Here is a 26,712-nt window from a genome sequence, read left to right as displayed (position 1 = left end):
TTGTTTTTACTGTTCTTGTAAGGTTGTGTTGTGCACCAGTTCCATTACTGAAGACTAAAAGATTGTCCTTATGGACTCGTCCTCGTGTTTATAGGGTGTCACATATGGTGTGGGATGATACGGCAGGCTATTCTATCTCATATACCTTATACCATATGGTATACAAGCCTGTAGGTGACACATAACACTAGATCACATCTCTTGTATATATGTCGGGATATTTCCAGCGTATTACCATGATATGAACAAGACATTATTATTATTAAAGCTTTACATCAGATAGATCACAATTTAATGACTTAGATGTTTAAGACATTCTAATTGTTTTTTGTGACCTTATTTTCAGGGTAACATGGGAGTTGGATATCAAGGCGAAAAGGGAGACAAGGTACGTGTAACATCGTAATAACTTAGCACTTTATAAGGATTTTTATTTACTACAATCCTGTTTTAGCGCTGCAGCTCCATCCAGTGATGACATCACATATATCATTCATGTGATCGCTGAGGTCACGTGAATTATGTATGACATGTGATTGTTGCAGAGACTGCCAGGAAACCCCAAATTGGTCTATGGTATTTGGATTGAGACTCAGTTTAACATAGTGTGGCCCATAGTTACACCTCATCTGCTTCCATACAGGGAGACACCGGCCGTCAGGGTCTTCCAGGACCTCCTGCCTCAAGTGGCATGGAATTCTCAACTTTCTTGAAAGGAATCCCCGGAGACCCGGTATGTATATATGTTATATTATGTGTTACAGAAATATTCACACTAGAATATCAGTCTGATACAATATGATATTACATTCTGTTATCGGTGACATTGCAGGTGAAACAAACAGAGGGTCACATTTACCTGGACCATGTGTAGACTATTGAAGCAGAACCTTGTGGATTAAATTCTGATTACAGTAAATGTAACATAGTATCGGAATACAAGTCATCAGTAAATAAGCGGATCACCAAGGAGTTCTATATATATCCTTGTTATACTTAGTTACTCATAAAGAATGACAATAGTCACGGGGGTTTGTATAGTTAGAATTATACACAAAAACAGAAAAAATTGTCTAAATTCCCTTTAGGGCGGGTTCACATCTGCGCCCAGTTTCCGCTTTGCAGGTTTCAGTATTTTGCCTAAGAAACTGGCAGTCCGTTTTCAAACCCATTCACTTGAATTCACTTGAATGGGTTTCCAAAGTGTCCGCCCGTGAGCGACTTTTGGTCTCCGCGGCGAAATTGTTTTTTTTTTTAACTGGACACAAAGTCCTGTATGTTCAACTTTGTGTCCTGATAAAAAAAAAAAATCGGTTTCGCCGCGGAGAAGTTGCCGGGTTTCCGTCTCCTGTCCAGTTTCTCGGGCAGAAGACGGAAACCTGCAAAGCGGAGACCGGGCGCAGGCGTGAACTCGACCTTAGATTTACAGAAGCCTCTGATTTTGGCCACACTGGACGACCATCTAATGTGTATTATTCTATCTTTGCCTGACATTCGTTTGCCTAATGTGGTTCTTAAGGGTGAGAATCCACTGTCAGAGGCTTATTGAGAATATATGCAACTATAGATGTGTTTACAGATAATGGGAGAAATGATTGTTGGCCAAAAGTTATTGGAGGTGTATGAGCACTGTATGTAATATTAGTTGTTGGAAAGGTTACTGTTGTTCATTTCACACTCTTCTGCACCGGCTGCCAATAACAAGACACAATATACTGGATATTTGATACTCAGAGTTGATTCTTCTATATTGAATATTTTATGTGTTATAACTTCTCAGGGTGATTTTGGCCCTCCTGGATTTCCCGGCATGCCTGGACCACCTGGCCCTCCAGTAAGTTGTCTCTCACTTTGTGACTTGCTGAACTTGCTCTGTCTGACAATAGTTACAATGTGTTTCTTGGTTATTAATACGTGCGTGCCTTTCTTTTATAGGGGTTCAGAGGACAAGGAGAGAAAGGGGAGAAGGGTATCCCGGGGCTGCCTGGGCAAAGGGTGAGTTCACGTCAATATGCCGGTAAAGATAAGAATTGGTGCAGACCTCACCCGGGATCTCCAGTCCTATGAGGGATTAGTAATGCTGTATACTACACAATAACCGGTATGCCACATGTATAACACATTCAGTGCACAATTCAATGATATGAAAGCACCTCAGAAGTATCCAGAGAATCTCGCTCATCTGCCTGATAATCACGTCTTCCACGTCTTCCACCATCAATGCGTATTATCACTTCTTTCAGGGCTTTCCTGGACAAGATGGACTTAGCGGATTCCCGGGTAACAAGGTACTGTGGACGATTACTATGAATATAACCTCTTAGACACACGTCATGTATACATTTTGCCAGAAACTCCTAGATACTGGACTAAAAAGAAAAACTATAGTGCAATCTATAATGACTGTAAATGGGATGTCCACAATTACAAAGGCATGCTCTTTCTTCAGTATTGGACTGGGGGCAACCAGCAAAATTCACTCTTGGCCTTGTTGTACAGCTACATGCTCATTCCCAAATTCCTAAAACGGTGGCACATTTACTGTATATCTGTAGTAACATGCTGCTCAGTCCTGGCGTTCATGTCCAGAGGGACCACAAAGCAGCAGAAAACGCTGCAAAATCGCAAGTGATTGTGGCCCCACAGCAATGGGGAGAAGGTGGGTCCTGGGGAGTGAGGGGAATACTTGGCCTGCCAATGTCCTAAATGTCATCTCGCCCACCCCATGTGTCTGTGTAGGGACGCATTATTGTATGGCAGCTTAACAGCAACCAAAATGTATCCATAAGAAGTTTTCCATTCTAAATATCTCCCTACATGGTCATGTTATGTGTGTAGGATAAAGGACTCCTATGTCTGTGTTACCACAGGGTCAGCCGGGGCTTTCTGGTTTTCCTGGAGAAGAAGGTTTCAGAGGAATGAAGGTAATAAACCATCCGAGCTCTATCATCTCTCTATTGTTTGTGTAGTTTGTGGTGCACAAACGGCGGTTATTTATCTTTGTTTTAGGGTGAACTAGGAGACGTCGGCTTTCCGGGAAGCCCAGTATATGTTAATAATGGAGGTGCAGCCATTCCAGGTAATGTAGCCCTGTGGCTTGGTCACTGAGGTCTTTGCCTATACAACCATTTTGCATTGCAAGCGCCAAACCTGCTGCAAGTAATTAACCTGCTGCAGGTTCAGAGACTTTTTGCACTGCAGGATTTTTCACCATTATATGGATGGGATGTTTTAAACTCCTATCCCTTACACTGGTACTGTGTATCGCTGCGGGTTATTTAGGCACCCGCCAATGGCTAACCTGCTGCTTCTATGCCCTGGCCTTAGTTTTTTTATCTTTTTGCATAGACAAGTAACTTTCTTTTATAATTCATTTCAGGTCTTCCCGGAGATCCCGGTCCTCCTGGTTTGCAAGGAATGCCAGGGTCTGATGGCTTCGATGGCCCACCTGGTCCTCCTGGTCCACCTGGGCTTCCAGGATTTGGAAGGGGTAAGCAATGTTTGATGTTCTGTGTTCATTTTGAGTTGCACTTCTGTAATGATAGAAACAATACAGGATGCAATGGCAGCATGTACTAAAAGGGACAGCTCTTAGCATGCCGGTATTCCCATAGAAATAGAGCTGTAGAAGTCCTAGGAGTAGGAAAATAGTACAAAAGCACAATACAGTTCTAAAAATAAGCAAAATGTTCACCAAAAAAATTACCATGATAATGTATTAGTGACCTGTGATAAGACTCCTACTTAAAAACAGCCCTATTATTCACTCACAGTGCAACAGTTTAGGGCCCGGGATCTGCTGACCTTGGATTATTGCACCTTCACTCCATTCCTCAATATCAAGCCTGATCCTTGGGCCCTGGGTTTTGTAGACAACCTCTATTATATCTCCCGCACTGGTGGACGCCCATCGCTGTCAGACATTTGCAGCTTTATGGAAGTAGAGACATCATTGTATCTCTGAATATATTTGCAATTCTTGGTTCTAGCATAGCAGAACAAAAATTTATTTGTGAACTGTAAAGTCCGCCATATTATTTCCCACACAGCTTTGGAAGAAGCCGAATTGAAATCCCATCTTTACAGAATGGGATGTCACGGCTGCTGGAATAGATTTGGGGTCATTTTTCACAGATATTTTTAACATCAATTTCTACTTTTTTTTCAGGTTTTCCTGGTAATCCTGGATTTCAAGGTGTTCCAGGGACTAAGGGGGAAAGAGGAGACCCTGGAAGACCAGTTTATGGGTCAAAAGGAATCCTGGGAAGAGATGGTCCACCGGGACCACCCGGCCCTCCAGGGCCACGAGGAGCCCCAGGTAGCATTTGCTTGTTACTTTTTACCAATTATTGTATCACAAGTTGGTTACTTTATAGCTAGTGTAAGAGATGTTTGATTTCCATGGGACGTCTCACTGGCCCTTGTAGTCTCTGAGACATCTCTATTCTTCTGTACTGAGCAGTTTACTAAGGACCATTGGCACAAAGAAGGCATTTTGCTATTTCCTGAGAAAAAAGGAAAATATCCCGCAAACAGATTCCAACATGCTCGGCCTTCTCTGTGGTTCTATCTGATTCCTATCACCACTGCCTATGCCATACGGGCACTTGGGTAGCCTTAGATTGATAATTCCTATAGGATTTGGTTACAGTGCAGTAAACCCTTTTTGTGCTTCTTATCCATATATAGGAGGTCCTCGTATAGGACGACTAGACAACGGTGAGCCTGGGATACCTGGAGACAAAGGATCTCAAGGACCACCAGGAAGAATCGGACCGAAAGGAACTAAAGGTGCCTTTTTTGCTTATGTTACAGAAATAATATCTAGGTAGGAAGTGACCCATAAACCTAGAGGTCCTGGATATACCAGACAGTCCTCCTCGTATGCAATGTTGGGGCGTCGTACAGGGTCGGCTCTTGGGGAATATATAATATTACTTATACTGAATCCATCTCTGTGCTTCCTGACGTTTCTTTATACTCTTAGGAGCCTTTGGTGACTGTGCCTGTGGCGGGGGTCCTATCAGCAGTGGAATATTTGGAGACCCTGGACCTGCAGGACCACCGGGTAGTGACGGATTTGATGGATTTCCAGGACCAGCTGGCGATCCTGGGAGAAGAGGGTCAGAGGGACCACCAGGAACTCCTGTAAGTCATTTTACTATAGTGGTAACAGGTCTAAAAAAGAATAGACGATAAGCTCTCCAGGAAAATTGGATCTTCAGCTGAGTTCCAGTCAAGTGAACGGGATTGATCTGCAGTATCAGACACTGTCACAATATGGACTGTACTCAGGATTTCCTATGTTTTCTTAGCTTTCAGCTCAGTCCAGCAATGTTACATATAAAAAGAACAGAGATATTGCTCTAGAAACTATTCTAGCTCTTATCAGAGCTCAGCAACTGAAAGCAACATACAGATATAGCAAGAGAACCTGAGAACAGGTCCCTAACCTAGACAACCAGCAAGAGGACCTTAAAGAACAGACGTAGAGGAGGCTTTTAGACAGTGAAGTGATATTTGTCACAGGCTCTGAATGTATTGTCACTAAATGAATGTTTTCTTAAGCTATTAACCCCTTTTGTCCCATGCTGCCACAAGATCAGCGGCGAGAGCAGGGCTGTTCCCTTCTGATTATGATTGTGGAATAACCAGATTTGTTTTCTTCTCCTCAGGGATCTGCAGGACAACCTGGTTTTCCAGGACCAAAGGGGGAAAAGGGAGATCCAATCTTTCCTTCTGGAAGAGGCGCACGTGGAGACCCAGGATCTGTTGGGCTTAGAGGGGCCCCTGGATTTCAAGGAAACCCAGGAAGGGATGGACTGCCAGGAAGTCCTGGTCGAAAAGGCGCACCTGTAAGCTTTAGGGAACTATGGAGCTCCGTGTCCTAGACCTTAAACTGACTTGGATTTGCATCCGGCCTCATGTGGCCCATACATAGTTTTTGAAACTTGGCTGAATTTAGTAGCGCTGTCTAACAATCTCTTGTATGTGGGAATTTGCAGACTGTCCCTGACTGCAGATGTTGGTGTGTTGGATTGTAATGGTAGAGATGCACTTTATAGCTGTCAGAAATATCCAAGAATTCAGTCTAGTAGTCTGCCCATGTACAAGTTTTTCTCTGTATTTTTTTTTATTAGTATTTATATAGGACTGTTCTATCTTTTTGTGATATCCTTTGACTCTCGGACCTTGCAAGTCCAATGTTTGGTGTAAAGATTTGGGTTTATTCAATTTCCAGGGTGATGGCGGATTTGGTAATCCTGGGGAGAAAGGTTTTCCTGGACAACCTGGTCAAAAGGGAAGCCGTGGAGATAGTGGACTTCCAGGCGTGGGCTTTCCAGGTTTACCTGGTTCTCGTGGGCTTCCTGGTGACCCCGGTTTACCAGGACTGGATGGACGACCTGGGGATCCTGGACCTCCCGGTATGTGCTGCTCTAATAACAAGTTTGTTTGTCAAGGATTGTCCTATCAAAAGATATTAGTACAAAATTCAGTATTGTAACCTGATGTTAATATGTACGGCTGGAATATGGATTAAGCTAATGTGATTTTGACATAATGCAAATGGACACAGATTGACTCAGAGTTGAAGTTTTTGTTAAAATATTAGTAGATTTAGTAAATTTGCATTTAATAGGGCAGAATATGGGACATAGTGGGCTTCTGGTCATCTCAAAATCTATTGCAATGTACAATTCTAAGATACATATGTTAAACTACAGAGTGCAAGTATGTATCATTTGTAATAGATTTGTTCACTGATCTCATATTTTGTAACACGTTATATGAACATTTGGACCATTTTCTATATTGCTAATCGCTACATTGTATCATTCTGAATCATGTTAATGATGTCCTTGACGGTGTTTGGCAATGACAGAACTGCAGGAAGGAATATTCCAGGTGCTTCGGTATATTCGCTGGTGTGGGGATCCATTCCAACATATCCAATGCTCTCGGAGGGTCGGCCGTGGTCTCTGCTTCTCAAACCCATATATTTAATAACACATTTTGGGACCTACTTTTCTTGCTTTTGCTTGTTTAATAAATTATTTTCAATTTTCTGCTTTTGCATATTTAACTTGTGAAATCAGCCAAATATACTCACTACGATGGTGATGTGATAGTAAAGAGCCCTTTATCTTGCAATATAGTTGAATACAGACATAGATGATCCAGATGTTCTGGGGCACGAGGACTAAAACCTTGTCAGTAATACGGGGAACTTTATGTCCCATAGAAGACACTTACAAGCACTGATTATAGGGTAAAGCTCACATTTAGGGACTGAAAGGCAAAGCTTCAAGCTTGGGAACATCTAAGAACATACACAGGTATTAAGAGATTACATAAAGACATCATCATGTGGAAATGTGAATATATTTGTGCTGCTGAAAAGCTTTCTCTTGAGCGATTTTCTGACCTATGTCTAACCTGTCCTCCTTTGCTTAACTGGTATAGGTGACTGCTGCTGCGGGGACAATGTTGGTAATGGAGACTTAGTCACAGAGGGAGGTGAGAGGAGAGATCCTTGAGGTTGAAGAAAGACAGCTGTGAGATCCCTGTGATCTCCTGGTGCTGGTTGGAACCTCTGGATTTGCATGCATGTTACATCTGGTCATTCAATCCATAGCATGGTAGCCATTGTTAGGAATGTTTCTGCACAGCGATGTCACTGAACCAGATTGTGACTTGTGTCGATCATTACTTGAATGCATTGTGATGGTGAATGGTGTGCTACCCTGCTACATGATACATGGTGTGCTACCCTGCTACATGATACATAGTGTGCTACCCTGCTACATGATACATAGTGTGCTACCCTGCTACATGATACATGGTGTGCTACCCTGCTACATGATACATAGTGTGCTACCCTGCTACATGATACATAGTGTGCTACCCTGCTACATGATACGTGGTGTGCTATCCTGCTACATGATACATAGTGTGCTACCCTGCTACATGATACATAGTGTGCTACCCTGCTACATGATACATGGTGTGCTACCCTGCTACATGATACATGGTGTGCTACCCTGCTACATGATACATAGTGTGCTACCCTGCTACATGATACATAGTGTGCTACCCTGCTACATGATACATAGTGTGCTACCCTGCTACATGATACATAGTGTGCTACCCTGCTACATGATACATGGTGTGCTACCCTGCTACATGATACATAGTGTGCTACCCTGCTACATGATACATGGTGTGCTACCCTGCTACATGATACATAGTGTGCTACCCTGCTACATGATACATGGTGTGCTACCCTGCTACATGATACATGGTGTGCTACCCTGCTACATGATACATGGTGTGCTACCCTGCTACATGATACATAGTGTGCTACCCTGCTACATGATACATGGTGTGCTACCCTGCTACATGATACATGGTGTGCTACCCTGCTACATGATACATGGTGTGCTACCCTGCTACATGATACATGGTGTGCTACCCTGCTACATGATACATGGTGTGCTACCCTGCTACATGATACATAGTGTGCTACCCTGCTACATGATACATAGTGTGCTACCCTGCTACATGATACATAGTGTGCTACCCTGCTACATGATACATGGTGTGCTACCCTGCTACATGATACATGGTGTGCTACCCTGCTACATGATACATGGTGTGCTACCCTGCTACATGATAGCTGCTTGTAGCCTTCTGTTCACATTGTTTGCTCACTACTGCCACCGGCTTGGAGATGTGACAACCTGCTACTTCGTATAAGAATCATTTATTGTATTTTATTGTCACCACTTAGATAAGGAGATTTCATTTGTCTTTATTATGTTCCGATAACAACTAATGTGGCCGACTTACAATAACATAGAAGTGACTGAGTGTTCCTGGCTAATGTCATTGATAACCTATGCTAAGGAGGATTCTACACCTGGCACCCCCACCGATCAGCTTTTCCCAGTACTTTGTCTGTTTATCAGCTGCTTCAGACTCCTCTGATCCTTCCTTAGGATATTTATATCCCAGAAAACGGTTTTCAGATTATAGCGGCCATATAGTGCGATGTCCTAGAAATACATTAACGTAAATGCCTTTGTAGTAGTTTTCAGGCACAATCCCCCAATGTGCAGATAAAGTTACACTGCAGAATGTTGTTTGCCCTCAATAGACTTTTAGGTGCAGTCTACATTTATATGGAAATAGGTTCAGGATGGTAACTTTCCATATTGCAGTGTCACAATGGTCAAAGCTGAGAATTTTCTGTTTGTAGACATTGACCAGGGCCAGTGTTGCCATTGGAGTGCAGGAGGTGAATCTATTCTCATCTCATTACGGATAATAGTGCTGCTATAAAGAGAATGACAGTATACACATACAACTTACATGCTATGAACACCTTTGCACAGATAAAGCAACTTTAAATAGTTAGCTAACCTCTGTATATTCTAGCCCTTTCCTGCTGTAGAGCCTGTGCAACTCCTTCACATAGTCGGGTAATCTCATGCTTCTTTCATAGATCATACAGCACAATGATCGTGACTGTGTCCGCTCTCTATGCTGTCCCCCTCCATTCTCTCAATGTTATAGATAGCAAAACGGAGGGGGATGAGATTGTCCTTAGCAGATTGGAGTGTGGGGTGGAAGGGAGTATCAATATAAATAAGCATATACAACAATCTGCAGTAAGATGGGGGATCACCGAGGCTGTGTATGTGTAAAGAGAAAGGAGATCTTCCCTTGTACAGAGAGGGAGGGAGGAATCCCACAGTGCTCAGCACCACTATCCCTCAGGGGCTGCAGAAGGATTGTAGTACAAGGCGCCAAGCTAATGTATTTATAGAAGGTAGGGCTGTATGTGCACGCACTGGCACTGTCATAACATTTGGGATTCATTCGCTGTTCATTGTGATATACATTCACCATCATCTATAATCTCTGACGTTTTTTTAAACCACAGCTTTAACCCACATTACAGCAGCTTTTGCATCAACCATCCAATGCACGTCCATTGTTTCCATCTGCCTGTTTGGTTGTGGCACCGGCACAATGTCCTTGTTTCAGACATTAACTCCTTTGTGTTCTGCCAGGCCTGACCTTGCCGTGTATAATCGCTGGAGAAGTTGGAGATCCGGGAAGTCCTGGTAGCCCCGGCGGTCTAGGTATTTTTGGATTTTTTTGAGTATAGTTTAGATGGTCTTTAAAAAGAAGATGATTTACAATAAGACGTGTTTATTACGTAGGTCCCAAAGGTGAAAAAGGATTTGCAGGAATTCCCGGGCTACGTGGTTTCGATGGTGCCAAAGGACAACCAGGTAGTCCAGGATTTGGTGGACTTCCAGGACCTCCAGGTAGGGACGAAGGATCCAATGGGTGAAGAAATTCAAGTAAATAGTAATGTCAATTCTTTCTTAAGACTGTAGTCCACTTGCTTTTCAGGATTCACCGGACCCCGTGGAGATGAAGGTCCTGTTGGATTTCCTGGCTTAGATGGCATTGATGGAATCCCTGGAAAGGCAGGAATCCCGGGGGTGCCTGGCATTAAAGGATTACGTGGTGAAGTTCTGGGTGCTGAGCCTGGCGCTCCGGGCGAGCCTGGAAGACCGGGTGTCACAGGAGATAAAGGAATCAGAGGGGAGTCTGGTTTCGATGGACAAAAAGGTCAGTGAAATGCGTTTGTATGTCGTGCGTTGAAATGAGATGTCCAGATTCAGGCTGGATATACAGATTAAAGGGGTTGTCCAAGTAGAATTGGATATCCCCATTGGAAAAAAAAAAATCATACTCGCCAGTCCCCAATGCTCTGGTGTCCTCCCAGCGTAGTCTGGTCCTTCTGCTGAACGGGTTTCTTAGCTGAGATTAGGAAGAGACCCCTGATGTCATAGGTAGTGACATCACATGCCATTAGCCTAAGCACCAGAAGAGACGCACTTAGTAGAAAGACGGGAACGCACCGGAGCACCGGGGACAAGCGAGTATGGGGCAACCCCTTTAAGTATACATGCAGATCAATGTGTGCATTGTAGGATGTGTGGGAAAACAGCTCAGATGGCACAGGGATGATATCCGTATGCCACCCATGCCCCCATGGACCCGGGCTCCAAAATGGACCAGAATAGAACCTGTCCTAAGCTTTGACAGGGCTCACGGCCCCATACACAGACCTATGATAATACCCAGGTGTGTTTATTAGCGATAGTGGGTCAGTGTACTAGCCATGAAAAACACCGCTGTCACCCCAATAATGCACATGGATGTCTGCACGGAGCCTTACGTCTGGATCATCGGTCTGTAATAATCTGTATGAGGACAAACTGATCGATCCCTGACAGCAGAGACTGGGAACAGGTGAATAATGGATTTCATCACTACCGGTCATTGGTAGAGTAAGGTGGAAATTCATACATAGAAGACAGTATACTTATGGATATTGGGATTACATTTCACACACATGTCACTAGGTGCAGGACGATACGGTTATTCCTAGATGCAATTAATGGGAATTCATGGGAAATAACATCGTTCAGTCTAATATTTGCAAACTGTAGTATTTTGCGTGGTTCTTCATATACTCTGCAGCATTACACACATCATCGTTTAGAGGATCGTCCCTGTAAAAGATCTTTTTTTGTTAAATTTAAGTCTTCACAAAAAGGAGGTTTCCCTGTATTTGCTTCTGACTCTGGGTTTGCTGTCTTATAGGTTTAGATGGACGTCCCGGACTAATGGGTGCTAAAGGTGAAAAAGGTAATCCAGGATTTCCTGGTAGTCAAGGTCCCAGAGGATCACCTGGATTCGGAGGAGCTGCCGGTATTAAAGGAAGACAAGGTCCTGTGGGAAGTCCTGGATTCCCGGGGTCACCAGGTGTGTGAATCAAAGTGATGCATTATAGAAGGTATTAAGTTGTCAGACATGATTTAAAGACTGCGACTTAAGGCGTACGTGTTTGAGGGTGAGGCGGGGATCAAAGTCACAACACAAAGCATGCAGATGACACAAATGCATCGCCCTACTGACTGAGCCACTGGTACTAGCTTAGGAGTACCAGTGGTTCAGTCAGGAGGGTGACGCATTCATGTTATTTGCATGCTTCGTGCCATGAGTTTGATCCTCACCGCACAGGTATGAATTAAGTCACAGCAAAAGTGAAGGAGCTGTCGGCTGAGTGACAGCCATTGAAAGGAGAACCAGTGGCTCAGTCAGTAGGGTGATGCATTTGTGTTATCTGCATGCGTCGTGTCATGACTTAAAGACCAGTTAGTTCCTATTGTAACTCCATCTAAATACTTGTAACTACTTCAGTTTGTATCTGTATCTCAGGGGCAATAATGTAACCGTTTGGTAAGTACAATGGTCAGTCATAAGACTTAATGAGATTTATTGCACCATTTCGTAAATGCGTTTCTTTATTATTCTGCATTTATTGTATTCATGGCAGCCTACCTATAATCCTAGAGATAATGGGAACATAAAAAGAGAGAATAAGGAATGGAAAGGCAATAGATCTATGGAAAAACAATTGTCTGCATGCTATTATATCTACTGGACAATAAGCCTTTGTATTGCAAGCAAATCTGTGCAAAGCAAAAACAAGGCTCAGATAGGCGAGTACCGGAACTCACAGACGCAAATAATAATATAGGGGAATGGTCTGCATTAGAGTTGAGCGAGTACTGTTTGGATCAGCCGATCCGAACAGCACGCACGCATTGAAATCAATGCACACAGCCGGCACGCGGCGAGTTAAGCGGCCGGCTGCTGTCAAACCGGAAGCACCAGGTGCTTCCATTCATTTCAATGCGTGCGTGCTGTTCGGATCGGCTGATCCCAACAGTACTCGCTCAACTCTAGTCTGCATGTCAGGAGTGAGGATACTGACCAACAGAACATTATTTATTGTGGATAATGAGATACATCCATTGTATTATTGTTACTGAAATACTATTTAGTGTCGGAATTGCTGGGTTATCTACGGTCATCGCTGCGTTATTGGATTCAGTAGCTTCTACCTGTCCATATGACAATGATGAATGTGCTAGGCAGAACATGACACTGACACTGGTTGCTAAAACCCCCACACATTGTACAGTGCTGTGGTCTTTGTTGATGCTATAGCAATAAAATGTATTGTTATTATCAACTACGATTCCTATTGTAGGTCAGGTTTGCCCTTTGCATGTATTTTCCTTTACCACGTGTCTTACATTACAGTTATCGATATAAAACATAATTTGCCGCTTCTGTGCTCAGGTCTAAGGCAATGTTCACATCTGCGCAGGAACCTGTCTGCTGAAAACAGGCAAAGGAAAAAGTCCTGCATGGAAGATTTTTTTTTTCCTTCACCAGTTTTGCCTTAAAAACAAGGGTCACCTGACGAACCCTATTACAGGCCATGGGGTGCGCCGGGCTCTGTGTGGGGTCTGCCTTTCTTTTGTTCAGGTTCCCGTGGGACCCGAACAACAGAAAGCCAGTGCTAGTGTGAGCCTGGTGTAATCCAGCTGTATATGTGACAGAGTCCTGGCCTCCTTTCTGTTAAACACTTTAATATCTGCAAAAATTGACGTTTGACTGTGCAAACCGTCTACATGGTCATTAATATGTATATTACAAAGAATAGGGCTCAATGTGATACCTTACTAGAAACTAAATATGTCCCAATACTGGATGTGGCTGCTACAGAGAAATCCACCTGCAGAAAATGCTCCCGGGAACCAATTGCAATCTGCATTTGGATTTCTGGAGGAAAGGTTCAGGATCTATTCGGATATAACTTCTTTCCAGAGAGGTGGATTTCATCCTGATAAGAATGAGTGACGATCGGATGTCTCCTAAAATCCTTCCCTCTCTCTCCATCCGCTTCTCTCCGTTTCCGCTTCTGATTTGTAATGATTTTCTTACTGGGATCACTAACCAAAACTCAATCAGGTGACAATCCTAAATCCAGGGCCATCTTACTATCCTCATGCGTTCTCCTCCATTCTTTCCTACCATCGGGTGCTCTCTGGGAAAATCAGACACTTGTTTTTTGTTTTTTTTGTTGTATCTCTCAGCTGGCAATTTCCATTTCATCGTTGTGCTATCTTTCATGCATTTTGTCTGTTTTTCTTCATCATGCTTTTATTCCAAATATCACCAATCCTCCATATTTTGATGTCATTCTCTGGTTTCGGCTTCTTCACATAGGCTGCCAAGGTGAGAAAGTGCTCTCGCGTAAAAGCAGATGGACTAACAGCCCGGCTTTGGATGCTTTGGGCATTGACCATAGGTGACACCCCTTATATCATAAACCGTACTACAGAATCCATTGTGATCAGATAAATGGATACAAAATGGCGTCTACTCTATTAATGCAGGTGTTGGGTATTTGCGACTTGCACACTTGTCATTTTATCCATTCATATTCCAATCCATAAGGGGTTTCACTGCCGTCAGTTGTAGCGTTCTAGGCAGTAATCCTTGCAATAGGTTACAATTTGTTAGACCACTAATGCTTTGCAGCTAACGCGTCCCTCCCGCTAGCTGGACAATGTTCTGCCATTGATCTGCCTTTCACTATTGGAGGATCCTTTGCTTCTTTCCATCCTCTAGAAGTGACAGGGGTATCTTCCTGCTCCTCTTCCCTCCTCTGTTTGCTTTCGGATTCTAATATTGTATATCTTATTTTAGGTTTTCCTGGAGCAAAGGGTATACCTGGAAATAGGGGAGCCCCTGGCCCAGCTGGGTCAAAAGGTCGCCCAGGTCCTAATGGAGATGCCGGTCGCCCAGGAGAGTTAGGACTTCCTGGATCTCCAGGTCCTAGTGGACGGGACGCCCTGTCTGGCTTCCCAGGATCTAAAGGTTGGCACTTTATAATCATTTCCATTGTGCTAGACATTGTATATACTTGCATGAAAGCGTATGGAATAAAATGTTCGTTTTCCTGCAGGTGACAAAGGCTCTCCGGGTTTGATTGGCTTTCCGGGAATGCCCGGTCTGCCCGGCCTTTCTGGTGGGGTTGGATATAAAGGATTTGATGGATTACCTGGAAGAGAAGGCATTCCTGGACTGGATGGGAGAAAGGGAGAGCAAGGTAATGAAGATACAGCATCTGTTCTTCCATTGCTTTATGTTTATAGTGGTGGAGAAATCCATTGTGTGCCCATCGTATAGAATCTGACATCAAAGGGAAGTAATTCTGCATCAGTAAATAAAAGAACAGAGAGGCGGCTGATGGACGCGTGATAGTGCCGAGTATGAAAAACCTCAACGTTATATATCAAGGCTGGTGGATCAGGTGCTGATTTTAATTTGAGAGGTGTTGTCGGACACCGAGGGAGGCTCTGTGCACCCGAACTGAAGTCTAGACCACCCAAGAAGCAAGAAATCTCCCAAAATTATGGCACTCGCCTCTATAAATCTCTGCCAAACCAGCACATACACCCACAAGCAAAAGGGTCAAATGTTTTGCTCTTTTGATTCTCAGGCTTCCACCATCCAATACCGCTTCGTACATGAGACGACCATCATTTGTTAGACGATCTCGGCTATCTCATATATAGATGTGACTTGTAACTATTTAGCATATGATTCGTTATACAGATTATTGTCGTGTGACTACATTGTTACTGTTTTGCTCCTGGTGATGGAAAAATCTTTTTCTTCTTGTTCACAACCTGTTCTCACATTCCCTAATAGCTCAGGGTGTTATTAGGTTGTTTCCCAAGTGAAAGGTCAATGGTTCACATCCAGGGTCAGCCATGAAAAAAATTTCCCAAGAAAAGAGAAACAGCTGGAAGAATCCGAAATGAAATCCGTCCATTCATTCAAAAGCCAAGAGGTGGAAGTCTAGGCTAAATATAGGAGTCAAAATGTCAGCTCATCATAAGGTCTATGAGCTCTGGTGTGATGAACATGACAGCGGAGGGGGCTCGTACACTTCGTAATAGTGAGGTCACAGATGTCTGTGCAATACAGATTACACAAGTCTGAAAATAGGTGAAGAAGCCGCGACTACAATATAGAAATAAGAAGCGTCAGCTCGAGTTTGCAAAAAAGCATGAAAAGTGTAAAGTAGAAGACTGGAAACTGGTGAATAGGAGCGATGGGATGGAAGTCACTAGACTGGGAACAAACGGGTCTGGAAGAAAATAGGGAAAGGGGGGCTACAGACCAAGAAACTGAAGGAACTGTCAAGTGTGTTGGCAGAAGCCGGATGATCTGGAGTTGTCTCACAGCCACAGGCATTGGATACATGACCAGGATCGATGGTGGTCTCAATGCTGAGACCAAACAAGTTACTTCATATACGTATGTAGAATAGTGTGGGTCTAAAATGGACAACAAAGTGTTGCAGGAAAACAACCCCAAGCATATGTCAAGGTTAGCAAAGAAATGGCGCAGTGACAATGAAGTGGAGGTGCCCGGTTGGCCTAGGCCTCAACCCAATTGTACACTTGTGCGTAAAGTTGAAGTAAAAGCCGCCCAGTGTGCACCAATATTGGGAATGGGTAAGAAGAGACCTGGGATAAGATTTTGGTCACGACATGCTTGAAGCAAAACAGTAACAATGTAGTTATATAACAAGAAGCTGCAGAACTGATCAGATGCTAAATAGTTGCAAGTCAAATTTTTCATGAGCTAGCCAAGAGGTAAATGTTACTAGAGATGAGCGAACAGTGTTCTATCGAACACATGTTCGATCGGATATCAGGGTGTTCGCCATGTTCGAATCGAATCGAACACCACGTGGTAAAGTGCGCCAAAATTCGATTCCCCTCCCACCTTCCCTGGCGCCTTTTTTGCACCAATAACAGCGCAGGGGAGGTGGGACAGGAACTACGACACTGGGGGCATTGAAAAAAATTGGAAAAAGTCATTGGCTGCCGAAATCAGGTGACCTCCATTTTAGACGAATAGTGGATTTCAAATCCGGGTCATATGAGAATGTGAACTTTGTGACTATGAGACAGGGATAGCTGTACAGGCAGGGATAGCTAGGGATAACCTTTATTTAGGGGGGAATGTTATTAAAAATAACTTTTTGGGGCTCTATCGGGTGTGTAATTGTGATTTTTGTGAGATAAACTTTTTCCCATAGGGATGCATTGGCCAGCGCTGATTGGCCGAATTCCGTACTCTGGCCAATCAGTGCTGGCCAATGCATTCTATTAGCTTGATGAAGCAGAGTGTGCACAAGGGTTCAAGCGCACCCTCGGCTCTGATGTAGCAGAGCCGAGGCTGCACAAGGGTTCAAGCGCACCCTCGGCTCTGATGTAGGAGAGCCGAGGGTGCACTTGAACCCTTGTGCACCCTCAGCTCTGCTACATCAGAGCCGAGGGTGCGCTTGAACCCTTGTGCACACTCTGCTTCATCAAGCTAATAGAATGCATTGGCCAGCGCTGATTGGCCAATGTATTCTATTAGCCTGATGAAGTAGAGCTGAATGTGTGTGCTAAGCACACACATTCAGCTCTACTTCATCGGGCTAATAGAATGCATTGGCCAGCGCTGATTGGCCAGAGTACGGAACTCGACCAATCAGCGCTGGCTCTGCTGGAGGAGGCGGAGTCTAAGATCGCTCCACACCAGTCTCCATTCAGGTCCGACCTTAGACTCCGCCTCCTCCGGCAGAGCCAGCGCTGATTGGCCGAATTCCGTACTCTGGCCAATCAGCGCTGGCCAATGCATTCTATTAGCGTGAACTGAGTTTGCACAGGGGTTCTAGTGCACCCTCGGCTCTGCTACATCAGATTGCTACATCTGATGTAGCAGTGCCGAGTGTGCATCAGATGTGTAGTTGAGCAAAACTGACTCAGCACTGCTAAGTCTGCATTCGCATAGGAATGCATTGGCCAGCCTTCGGCCAATCAGCGCTGGCTCTGCCGGAGGAGACGGAGTCTAAGGTCGGACCTGAATGGAGACTGGTGTGGAGCTATCTTAGACTCCGCCTCCTCCAGCAGAGCCAGCGCTGATTGGTCGAGTTCCGTACTCTGGCCAATCAGCACTGGCCAATGCATTTCTATGGGGAAAAGTTAGCTTGCGAAAATCGCAAACTGACAGGGATTTCCATGAAATAAAGTGACTTTTATGCCCCCAGACATGCTTCCGCTGCTGTCCCAGTGTCATTCCAGGGTGTTGGTATCATTTCCTGGGGTGTCATAGTGGACTTGGTGACCCTCCAGACACGAATTTGGGTTTCCCCCTTAACGAGTTTATGTTCCCCATAGACTATAATGGGGTTCGAAACCCATTCGAACACTCGAACAGTGAGCGGCTGTTCGAATCGAATTTCGAACCTCGAACATTTTAGTGTTCGCTCATCTCTAAATGTTACCCATCTGTCAGTGTAACGACTGAATGTTTTATGGTGTCCAGCACCGGCACATTACTCACCTGAATGAATGGTGACGCGCTGTACTTGTACATTCACACAATTATTTGTCACCTTATAGGCATTGCTATGGTGGATTCGCTATAACTTTTTCCATCAAACGTGAACCCAATGACAAGTGCAAGTCAATGAAATATTTTGGATGCTTTACCGGCTTTTTGATCTGCCTACAAGATTGTCGCAACGCTTACACGACTGACTGTGTATTTTCCAGGCAGCAGAGGTGACCCAGGCCCGCCAGGCCCCGAACGACTTGTAGACCCAAGTAATGAACTGAAAGGAGAACGTGGTGACCCAGGAAGAACAGGACAACCGGGATTCCCTGGCCCAAGAGGTAACACTCACTCTCGATGTAGTAAGAGTTCTTGGTAAAATGTCACATTGCACCACAAAATAGTACATGACATGTATAACCTAATGCTACACAATATAATAGACTAGTCATAGAAAGGTACAGAAATCTGAGCAGGGCAATTCATCCACACTACACTGTATATGATATCATGGTCATGTTTGATAGTTGTAACTTGTAAGCTTTACTCGGCGCCAATTTGGCTCCAGTTCTAGATAATAGAATCTGATGTGGAAATAACAAAGTATCCATTCATTTTAGGTGATAAAGGGTTTCCTGGTCGTGCTGGGTCACCTGGGCTTCCAGGTCTACCAGGTCCCCCGGGAATAGAGAAAGGTATACGTGGAGATCCTGGATTCCCGGGATCAAGTGGAAGGCCAGGTCTCCCTGGACTGAGGGGAACAACCGGAATCATAGGTTTTCCAGGCATGCCAGGACCAAGTGTAAGTTATTTAGTAACTTTACTCTCTATTTATAAGCGTACCTTAAATCTGATATAATATATGCAATGACTGCAGTCCGTGGATGAATCGGCGTCCATGTTTATCTGCTGCTTTATTTGACTTTATGGGTGTAAAGCCCAGCACTGTACTCGGCTAACTTCTGCAGTATCGGGGCAACACAGTGGCTCAGTGGTTAGCACTGCAGCCTTGCAGCACTGGAGTCCTGGGTTTGAATTCTGCCAAGGACAACACGTGCAAGGAGTTTGTATGTTCTCTCTGTGTTTGCATGGATTTCCTCCCATTCTACAAAGACATAGTGATAATGTAGAGATGAGTGCGTACTATCCGAAAAGGCTGTTTCGAACAGCACGCACCCATAGGAATGAATGGAAGCGGCCGGCACGCAGACTTTGCCGGTGGCTTAACCCCCTGCGTGCCAGCTGTGTCCATTCATTCCTATGAGTGCGTGCTATTCGAAACGGGAGTTTCGAATAGTACTTGCTCATCTCTACAAAGGAAAAATGTACATTGTGATCCATATATATATATATATCCCTATAGGGGGGTCACAATCTACATATAAGGAAAAACAAAATAACTTCTGCAGCCTCAAAACAAAAGCAATGGACATGTGAGACCACCACTGCAGCGCCTCAGTCCTGTATACACATCACTAGTTACATGAGACCACCGCTAACCATGTTCTTATAAAGTAACCTCATTATTTTTCGTTATTATCACCTTTTATTTGTCATTCGTAGGGTGCAGAAGGATTAGCGGGGCCCCCCGGTTTTGCAGGCTCCCCTGGTCGACCTGGAATTAAAGGTGATTATACTATGAAAATTCTCACCTACGTTATCTATCAACTGTTCCATTAAAGGAGTTGCACCGTTATGGACACCGATCCCCAATCCACAGGACCCACAGGAGAACAGGGGGACCCAATAAGGGGACCGCTATAATAATAATCCTTGTCTTCTCTCCTTTATAGGTGAACGCGGAGAATCACTGGGACAGTCGGGTATTCCAGGGCCCAAAGGAGATCGAGGTTCCCCAGGAAATCCAGGTAATGTGTATACTGATCCCACGGGTCATCAGAATCAGATCCATTGTAGTCCGACACCCGGTCATATCTTTCAGGCATTGGAAGTCGTATACAGCTAGAAGCCGCCCTGCAGATCCAGGTGTCACTGTACTGACCCAAAGCTGTATACAGTCTACAGAGCGCCATACACTGTTGTGGTGCAACCCCGCTCCCAATCACTTGCTTCTGGCTATATACCTAATATACGACTTCCGGCTGCCGATTGGGACGGGGTCCAGGGGTCGGATCTGATACTAATGACCTTCATCGTTCTCAATTACCTTCAGGGCTTGGAAAACCCTTTTAATAGATAACAAATACTGGTGGATTGCAGGAGAGGAGTGATGGGGTGATTGTAGATAAGTTATTAGAAGTCAGAGCTTTGTTCACATGACTGTGTCGTCCGGCAGTATGTCCGTGAATGGCGGCGATTCTCAGGACTGTTACTTCGATGGCCCATTGTCACTGACTGTCAAACTATAAGTCATGTTCTATTTTCAGCCGTTTTCACGGGTCTCTCCCTACACTGAACTATATGGGGGAACTGTGAAAACGGGCGCCCCCTTGGGTGCAAGATGGCTGTGAAAAATGCATGCTTTCACAGCCATTTTGCACCTTGTTCGTGTACATCTAGCCTTAGGGTATGTTCACACACAGCAGATTTTGAGGTCTATCTCAAATTTTGCTTCCCAACTTTCCAATTCATTATGGGCTATGGGTTATGGGATATTGCTATGGCCCCTTGTAGAACAGCCCTTGTGGTGTCAGCGGGGCTGTCATGGAGTCACTGTCACTTACTAACTCGTCCTTTTATTCTACTAATCGTTCGGGTTCCAGAAGTTGGACACGCGCTGATCAGCAGGTTATGGCATATCACATCATATCTCACTTAGAAACCTCCCTAACAGATCCTGTCGAAAATGCCGGACAAAATGAGATTACTCCGTCCAGTAAAATGAGAGACGCCATGGAGAGAACCTGATGGATCCCATTATAGTTCATAGGGTTCATCAGGCATCATTGGAGTATATGACGGATCCAGAAGTATAATATATATATATCAATAATGTGGGAAATGTAAGCTACACGGAGTGGAGATGAGTAGATGGGAGCGGACATCACTTGAGCACAGAACTTACCTAACACTATGTTACCTTTGCAGGTGGGAGAGGATACAATGGATCCCCCGGGGACACTGGATTAATTGGAACTCCAGGAAGCCCCGGACTAAAAGGACTGATCGGAGATCTCGGGCGTCCAGGACAACCAGGTGCCGTATAGGATTTACTACTTGCCTTTTATATATAACATTTAGATTTTCCCCCAAAAAAACCAAAACTCTAAGAACTGAGATCCTGATGCATGTAACGGATATTGCTATAGGTGCTTCATCCATAGTATTAACCAATCCCATTGCTCTTCTTTAGGTTCTCCCGGCCTGCAAGGATTTAGAGGAAACCCTGGACTTGTGGGAACCCCGGGATTACCAGGACCACCAGGATTCCCCGGACCTGTGGGCGCTCCAGGTGTTAAAGGTACAATAGTCCACATCGTGCTATGTATATAGTGAACCTATAGGAGGTCTTACCTTGTATATTAGAATAACTGCATACAGGCACATTACCCATCACACAGTATCCTTGTTACCTGGAAAGTATTATAAGGAGAGGTGAAATAATCCTCAAAAATCAGTTTATTATTCCAGAGGAACTGTGAAAGAACGTAGTGTATAGAGATGTGTAGGAAATAGAGACCCCGCACCGGATTACTTCGAATTTATATTAGGAAATTGCTGATTTATAACCGGTTTCCTTGCACACGTTGAAAGCTGGCATCAAAAAAAAAATTTTTCCTACATGGTGTAAATGCTGCAAAAAAAAATTAAATAATGGCATTTTAGTTTGTAAGTCCAAATTCATCATTGACCCTCTTTTATTTAGAAATATATTTTTTCCTGTATTTCAGGTTTTCCAGGTTTTCCAGGTTTGGATGGACTGAATGGTTTGCCTGGCACAAGGGGCTCACCGGGCACGCCTGGTACGTATCGACTCCCTGAATAATACGGGTTACTGTTACTGTGAATACAAGATTGCTAGTCTTAGTCAAGGCGCCCCAATTGGTTTGAGTATTCCTGGTGCAGGACAAAGGCTTCCGGGATTTGCATTAAAAAGCTGGTAAAATGTAATGTTTGTTTTACTGTTAATTGGGTTTTAATTAAATATATATATTTTTTTTCCCTAAAATGAAAGGTTTAAGTGAAGCAGGGCGCCCGGGGTCACCGGGATTCCCAGGGTCCAAAGGTGAAAGGGGCTTCTCCAACACAGTCCCGGGACAGCCGGGTATTAATGGTGTGAAAGGCGTCAGCGGAGATCCAGGTAAGACCAGAACCTTCTGTATTCGTGGTCAGTGTAAGAGTGTATTCACACATTGCTTTAAGAGTACAGTAACAATGGCAATGTCCATGATCTGTATCAGCACTTGGGTAAAGCAATTCCTATGTAAAGGTGAATATACTGTATATTATATTATGTTATGTATACCTTCTCCAGACTTGAAGTTAATCTATGACTAAAATGTTCTTTTTAGGCTTACCTGGTGTTCCTGGGCCGCCTGGACTTCCCGGACCTCCAGGGTTATCTAATGTTATACCTGGATTACCTGGAGACCCCGGACCCTTCGGAAGAGATGGAGAGATGGGTAAGTCTACAATATCTGTACTGTATACTATTCTTATCATGTATATATCGTACAAGCGTAAGGCCTGGTTCACATCTGCATTGGTAATCTGTTGGGTGGAGTCCGCATGGACCCCTCCCCCATCCCAAAGGGAATACCGAACACATTTGCAAGCAGTGTGCCAGTGACAGCACACAGATCCCCATAGACTATAATGGGGTCCGTGTGCTTGCTGCGAGATCTCCGCAGGGAACATTATGTATAGAGCTTTCTGCTCCACTGTGACCCCCACACAGCACAATCGGCTCCACAAAGTATAATCAGCTCAACAGTGGCCTCCACACAATATAATCTGCTGCACGGTGCCCCCCACACAGTATAATCTGCTGCACAGTGGCCCCCACACAGTATAATCTGCTGCACAGTGACCCCCACACAGTACAATCTGCTGCACAGTGGCCTCCACACAGTACAATCTGTGCACAGTGGCCTCCACACAGTACAATCTGCTGCACAGTGGCCTCCACACAGTGTAATCTGCTGCACAGTGGCCTCCACACAGTAGAATCTGCTCCACAGTGGCCCCCACACAGTATAATCTGCTGCACAGTGGCCTCCACACAGTGTAATCTGCTGCACAGTGGCCTCCACACAGTATAATCTGCTCCACAGTGGCCCCCACACAGTATAATCTGCTGCACAGTGATCCCCACACAGTATAATCTGCTGAACAGTGGCCTCCACACAGTATAATCTGCTGCACAGTGGCCTCCACACAGTACAATCTGCTGCACAGTGGCCTCCACACAGTATAGTCTGCTGCACAGTGGCCTCCACACAGTATAATCTGCTGCACAGTGGCCTCCACACAGTATAATCTGCTGCACAGTGGCCCCCACAAAGTATAATCTGCTGAACAGTGGCCTCCACACAGTATAATCCGCTGCACAGTGGCCTCCACACAGTACAATCTGCTGCACAGTGGCCTCCACACAGTACAATCTGCTGCACAGTGGCCCCCACACAGTAAAATCCGCTGCACAGTGACCCCCACACAATATAATCTGCTGCACAATGGCCCACACAGTATAATCTGCTCCACAGTGGCCCCTACACAGTATAATCTGCTGCACAGGTGGGTGCCCAAAGAGAGGGCTCTGAGTACAACCTCTGGCACCCATACCATAGGTTCGCTATCACGGGCTTATACTGTTAGTAGGAAATAGAGGGAAGTGCTGTAATATCTGTGACTCTTTATCCCCTTCTCAGATAGGTCTGATCTCCGTCACCTGCTGGTTGCCGTTGCTCTGACTATACAATGTCTCCCCATGTACAATACAGACAGGTTGTGTTCACCAGATGGAGACTTGTTCTTCATTCTATTAGTCGGTGGTCTTGAGCAGTGACCCCTGCTCTATGTCATCTCTATGTCCCAGTAGTCTGTGAGCTAAACTATTTAGTAAAACCTGCTTCTTTCTTTGTGTGATTTCAGGAATGCCAGGGCGCCCGGGCCCACGTGGACCCCCAGGTCCTGCCTCAAATCAGGGAGATACAGGAGACCCTGGAATACCAGGAGGACCAGGAAGAGGCGGAATAAAGGGAGATTCAGGGATCCCAGGAAATCCTGGAAGCCCCGGAGCCCCTGGAGTGAAAGGTAGATGTGACCCCTCAATCTGTGATATGTCTGTCTGTGCGGGCAAAGAGGAGCTGGCAGGATTTTTGGAACCGTGCCTATAGCAAAATGTGTCATTTATCTAAAGAATGGTAAATGATAAGGAGGGTGTGAATTATTCCAGAGTACATGAATGCCGGCTTATTCTTTGTATGAGGAAGACTTCTACAATTATTCTCCATTATACTTTCTGCATTAATTCTTCACGGATTTCTAAACAATGTGGATCTCAAAACGATAAGTTGCCCGTTCACCAACCCCCACACCCTTTTGCCATAAGAGGACCATGTTACATTTTTTTCTTGCCCCACTTAGGCCTGAGGGGAGATCCTGGATCCATGGGCGCTCCTGGAAGAGAAGGTCCTGTGGGAGATTCTGGATTTCCTGGTGCTAAAGGAGGAAAGGGCAACGCAGGTGAGTCCTGGAGTGACAACTTCTAATCACACAATGAACATATTACAGTATATATATATATATATATATATATATATATATATATATATATATATATACAGTCTGTGCTTATTCATTTCTTATGATCTGTTGACCTCTGAGCTCCGTCTTCTGTTGCGCAGCTCCAAATCAACTTCCTAAACATAAATATTCAGATTTTGGCTACTGTCAACTCCACTAGGGGGAGCTAGTGAACTGCGTCATTCATTTGTGGATTGTATACTGATATATAGTGGCTGCAGGGAGACAGAACTGTATATCCTAAGTGTGCGCCTGCTGGGGAGGGGGGGGGGGGGGTCATACCACTGATGATAACAGGGCTCCTGTGTCTACCATTTCAACTGAGCCGCGGTCACAAGTGTGCAATATACTGGTCTGGCTCCTAAAGTGGGATAGAATTTGCAGATATTCTCTAAACCATATACTTGGATTAGTATACAAGAGAAAAGACCCTTCTACTCTGATGTATAATATGACTTACACGCCAGAATGCAGAGTCTCGAGTGCTCAGGCAGAAAATAGCGACAAATAATGTGCAAATAACGTGTAAGATTTGTAGAATTATAAAATAAATGGCGGCAGAGTCCTACGATGAAATATCTTCTATATATCTTCTATAATAACGGACATCTATGTCGCCTGTATTCCGCTGTTTGGCGATAACGTGATTATTTGTCCGTTCAGGTCCCCCCGGTCCCACCGGACTTCCAGGTCTCCCTCCCGTTGATGACTTTCAGTATCCCCTTGGAAATCCTGGTCTGCCTGGAATTAATGGAATTGATGGTGGAGCTGGAGATCGTGGTAAACCGGGATCATCAGGACTGCCAGGTATGGAAGCGAAAACTCCACACGGGCCTTTGTCTTATCTTTTCTTCTCTTCATTGTTACCGTTTTGTCTCTGATGTTTGTGCAGATCACTGTAACAATGTAACAACTTATTTCAGGTGGAAAAGGCCAACCTGGCCGGCAAGGACAGATGGGAAGAAATGGTTCTCCGGGTCAGCCTGGATTCTCTGGAGATCCTGGTGAGCCCGGCCTTCCCGGACCCCCCGGCTATGAAGGTAATCATTGCAGAAAATGAATAGATAAACTAGAGATTGGTGAATCTGCCTTGTTACATCTGGTGGAAATTCTGCAAAGCATAAACGCATATACAAAGCTTGTTACTCCAGTATTCGTCTTCTTCCAAACCAAGCTTGCCAGTCATCTCAATGAAAGGGGTTGTGTGGCCGATAACTGAAAAATAACAAGAGTCAGAATTGGCTATAAGACCAGAGACACGACACCTCATTCATCTCCACTGTTCCCCTTATGACGCTTCCTGGGGCCACTGATCTCATTGCTTAAACAGGAAATGATCGCTCGGCCGATCACTGGTCGCACGGATCATCCATCCCCGGTCAGTCCTGGCTGCGGAATTGGAGACCGACAGGAACCCGGGAGTCATGAGTACAAGACAGTCATGGGGATCAGTGAGGTTCCCCGTCTTATGGCACGATCATAACCAGACAAGGAGATGTACAAGAATTAGAAGAACCCATGTAGAGGCAGGGGGGGCGCTAAGGAGTTTAATCCACCTTAGTGTGGTCGGGTCATCTGTGGGTCTTCTTGGCTTATGGGTCAGATAGAAGCTGCAATCTCAGTATTGATCCCCCTAAGACTCCTGAGTCCCGGAGT

The 26,712-nt window shown here is 44.7% G+C and overlaps 1 protein-coding gene across 2 annotated transcripts in view; it reads left to right on the top strand.

The window, feature by feature from the left end:
* COL4A6 (collagen type IV alpha 6 chain) overlaps nt 1-26,712 on the top strand; it is a 122,938-nt gene that overhangs the window by 93,810 nt on the left and 2,416 nt on the right. Inside the window, exons 11-43 of one of the 2 annotated variants that reach the window (XM_075259420.1) lie at nt 347-388; nt 644-733; nt 1,781-1,834; nt 1,936-1,995; nt 2,244-2,288; nt 2,871-2,924; nt 3,010-3,079; nt 3,380-3,490; nt 4,169-4,318; nt 4,690-4,791; nt 4,988-5,148; nt 5,676-5,855; nt 6,242-6,425; nt 7,465-7,518; nt 10,077-10,148; nt 10,230-10,337; nt 10,426-10,647; nt 11,689-11,850; nt 14,653-14,823; nt 14,912-15,055; nt 18,570-18,689; nt 18,969-19,150; nt 19,912-19,975; nt 20,142-20,216; nt 21,397-21,504; nt 21,662-21,769; nt 22,200-22,271; nt 22,484-22,609; nt 22,821-22,931; nt 24,403-24,564; nt 24,898-24,996; nt 25,720-25,863; nt 25,980-26,096. In XM_075259420.1, coding sequence (XP_075115521.1) covers nt 347-388; nt 644-733; nt 1,781-1,834; nt 1,936-1,995; nt 2,244-2,288; nt 2,871-2,924; nt 3,010-3,079; nt 3,380-3,490; nt 4,169-4,318; nt 4,690-4,791; nt 4,988-5,148; nt 5,676-5,855; nt 6,242-6,425; nt 7,465-7,518; nt 10,077-10,148; nt 10,230-10,337; nt 10,426-10,647; nt 11,689-11,850; nt 14,653-14,823; nt 14,912-15,055; nt 18,570-18,689; nt 18,969-19,150; nt 19,912-19,975; nt 20,142-20,216; nt 21,397-21,504; nt 21,662-21,769; nt 22,200-22,271; nt 22,484-22,609; nt 22,821-22,931; nt 24,403-24,564; nt 24,898-24,996; nt 25,720-25,863; nt 25,980-26,096 — 3,724 coding nt within the window. The remainder of the gene's footprint in view (nt 1-346; nt 389-643; nt 734-1,780; nt 1,835-1,935; nt 1,996-2,243; nt 2,289-2,870; nt 2,925-3,009; nt 3,080-3,379; nt 3,491-4,168; nt 4,319-4,689; nt 4,792-4,987; nt 5,149-5,675; nt 5,856-6,241; nt 6,426-7,464; nt 7,519-10,076; nt 10,149-10,229; nt 10,338-10,425; nt 10,648-11,688; nt 11,851-14,652; nt 14,824-14,911; nt 15,056-18,569; nt 18,690-18,968; nt 19,151-19,911; nt 19,976-20,141; nt 20,217-21,396; nt 21,505-21,661; nt 21,770-22,199; nt 22,272-22,483; nt 22,610-22,820; nt 22,932-24,402; nt 24,565-24,897; nt 24,997-25,719; nt 25,864-25,979; nt 26,097-26,712) is intronic. The other variant, XM_075259421.1, reaches the window with a different exon arrangement.

The sequence above is a fragment of the Leptodactylus fuscus genome, chromosome 11 (assembly GCF_031893055.1).
Source record: "Leptodactylus fuscus isolate aLepFus1 chromosome 11, aLepFus1.hap2, whole genome shotgun sequence".
Taxonomy (NCBI): Eukaryota; Metazoa; Chordata; class Amphibia; order Anura; family Leptodactylidae; genus Leptodactylus; species Leptodactylus fuscus.
This window is presented reverse-complemented; position numbering and strand designations above follow the sequence as displayed.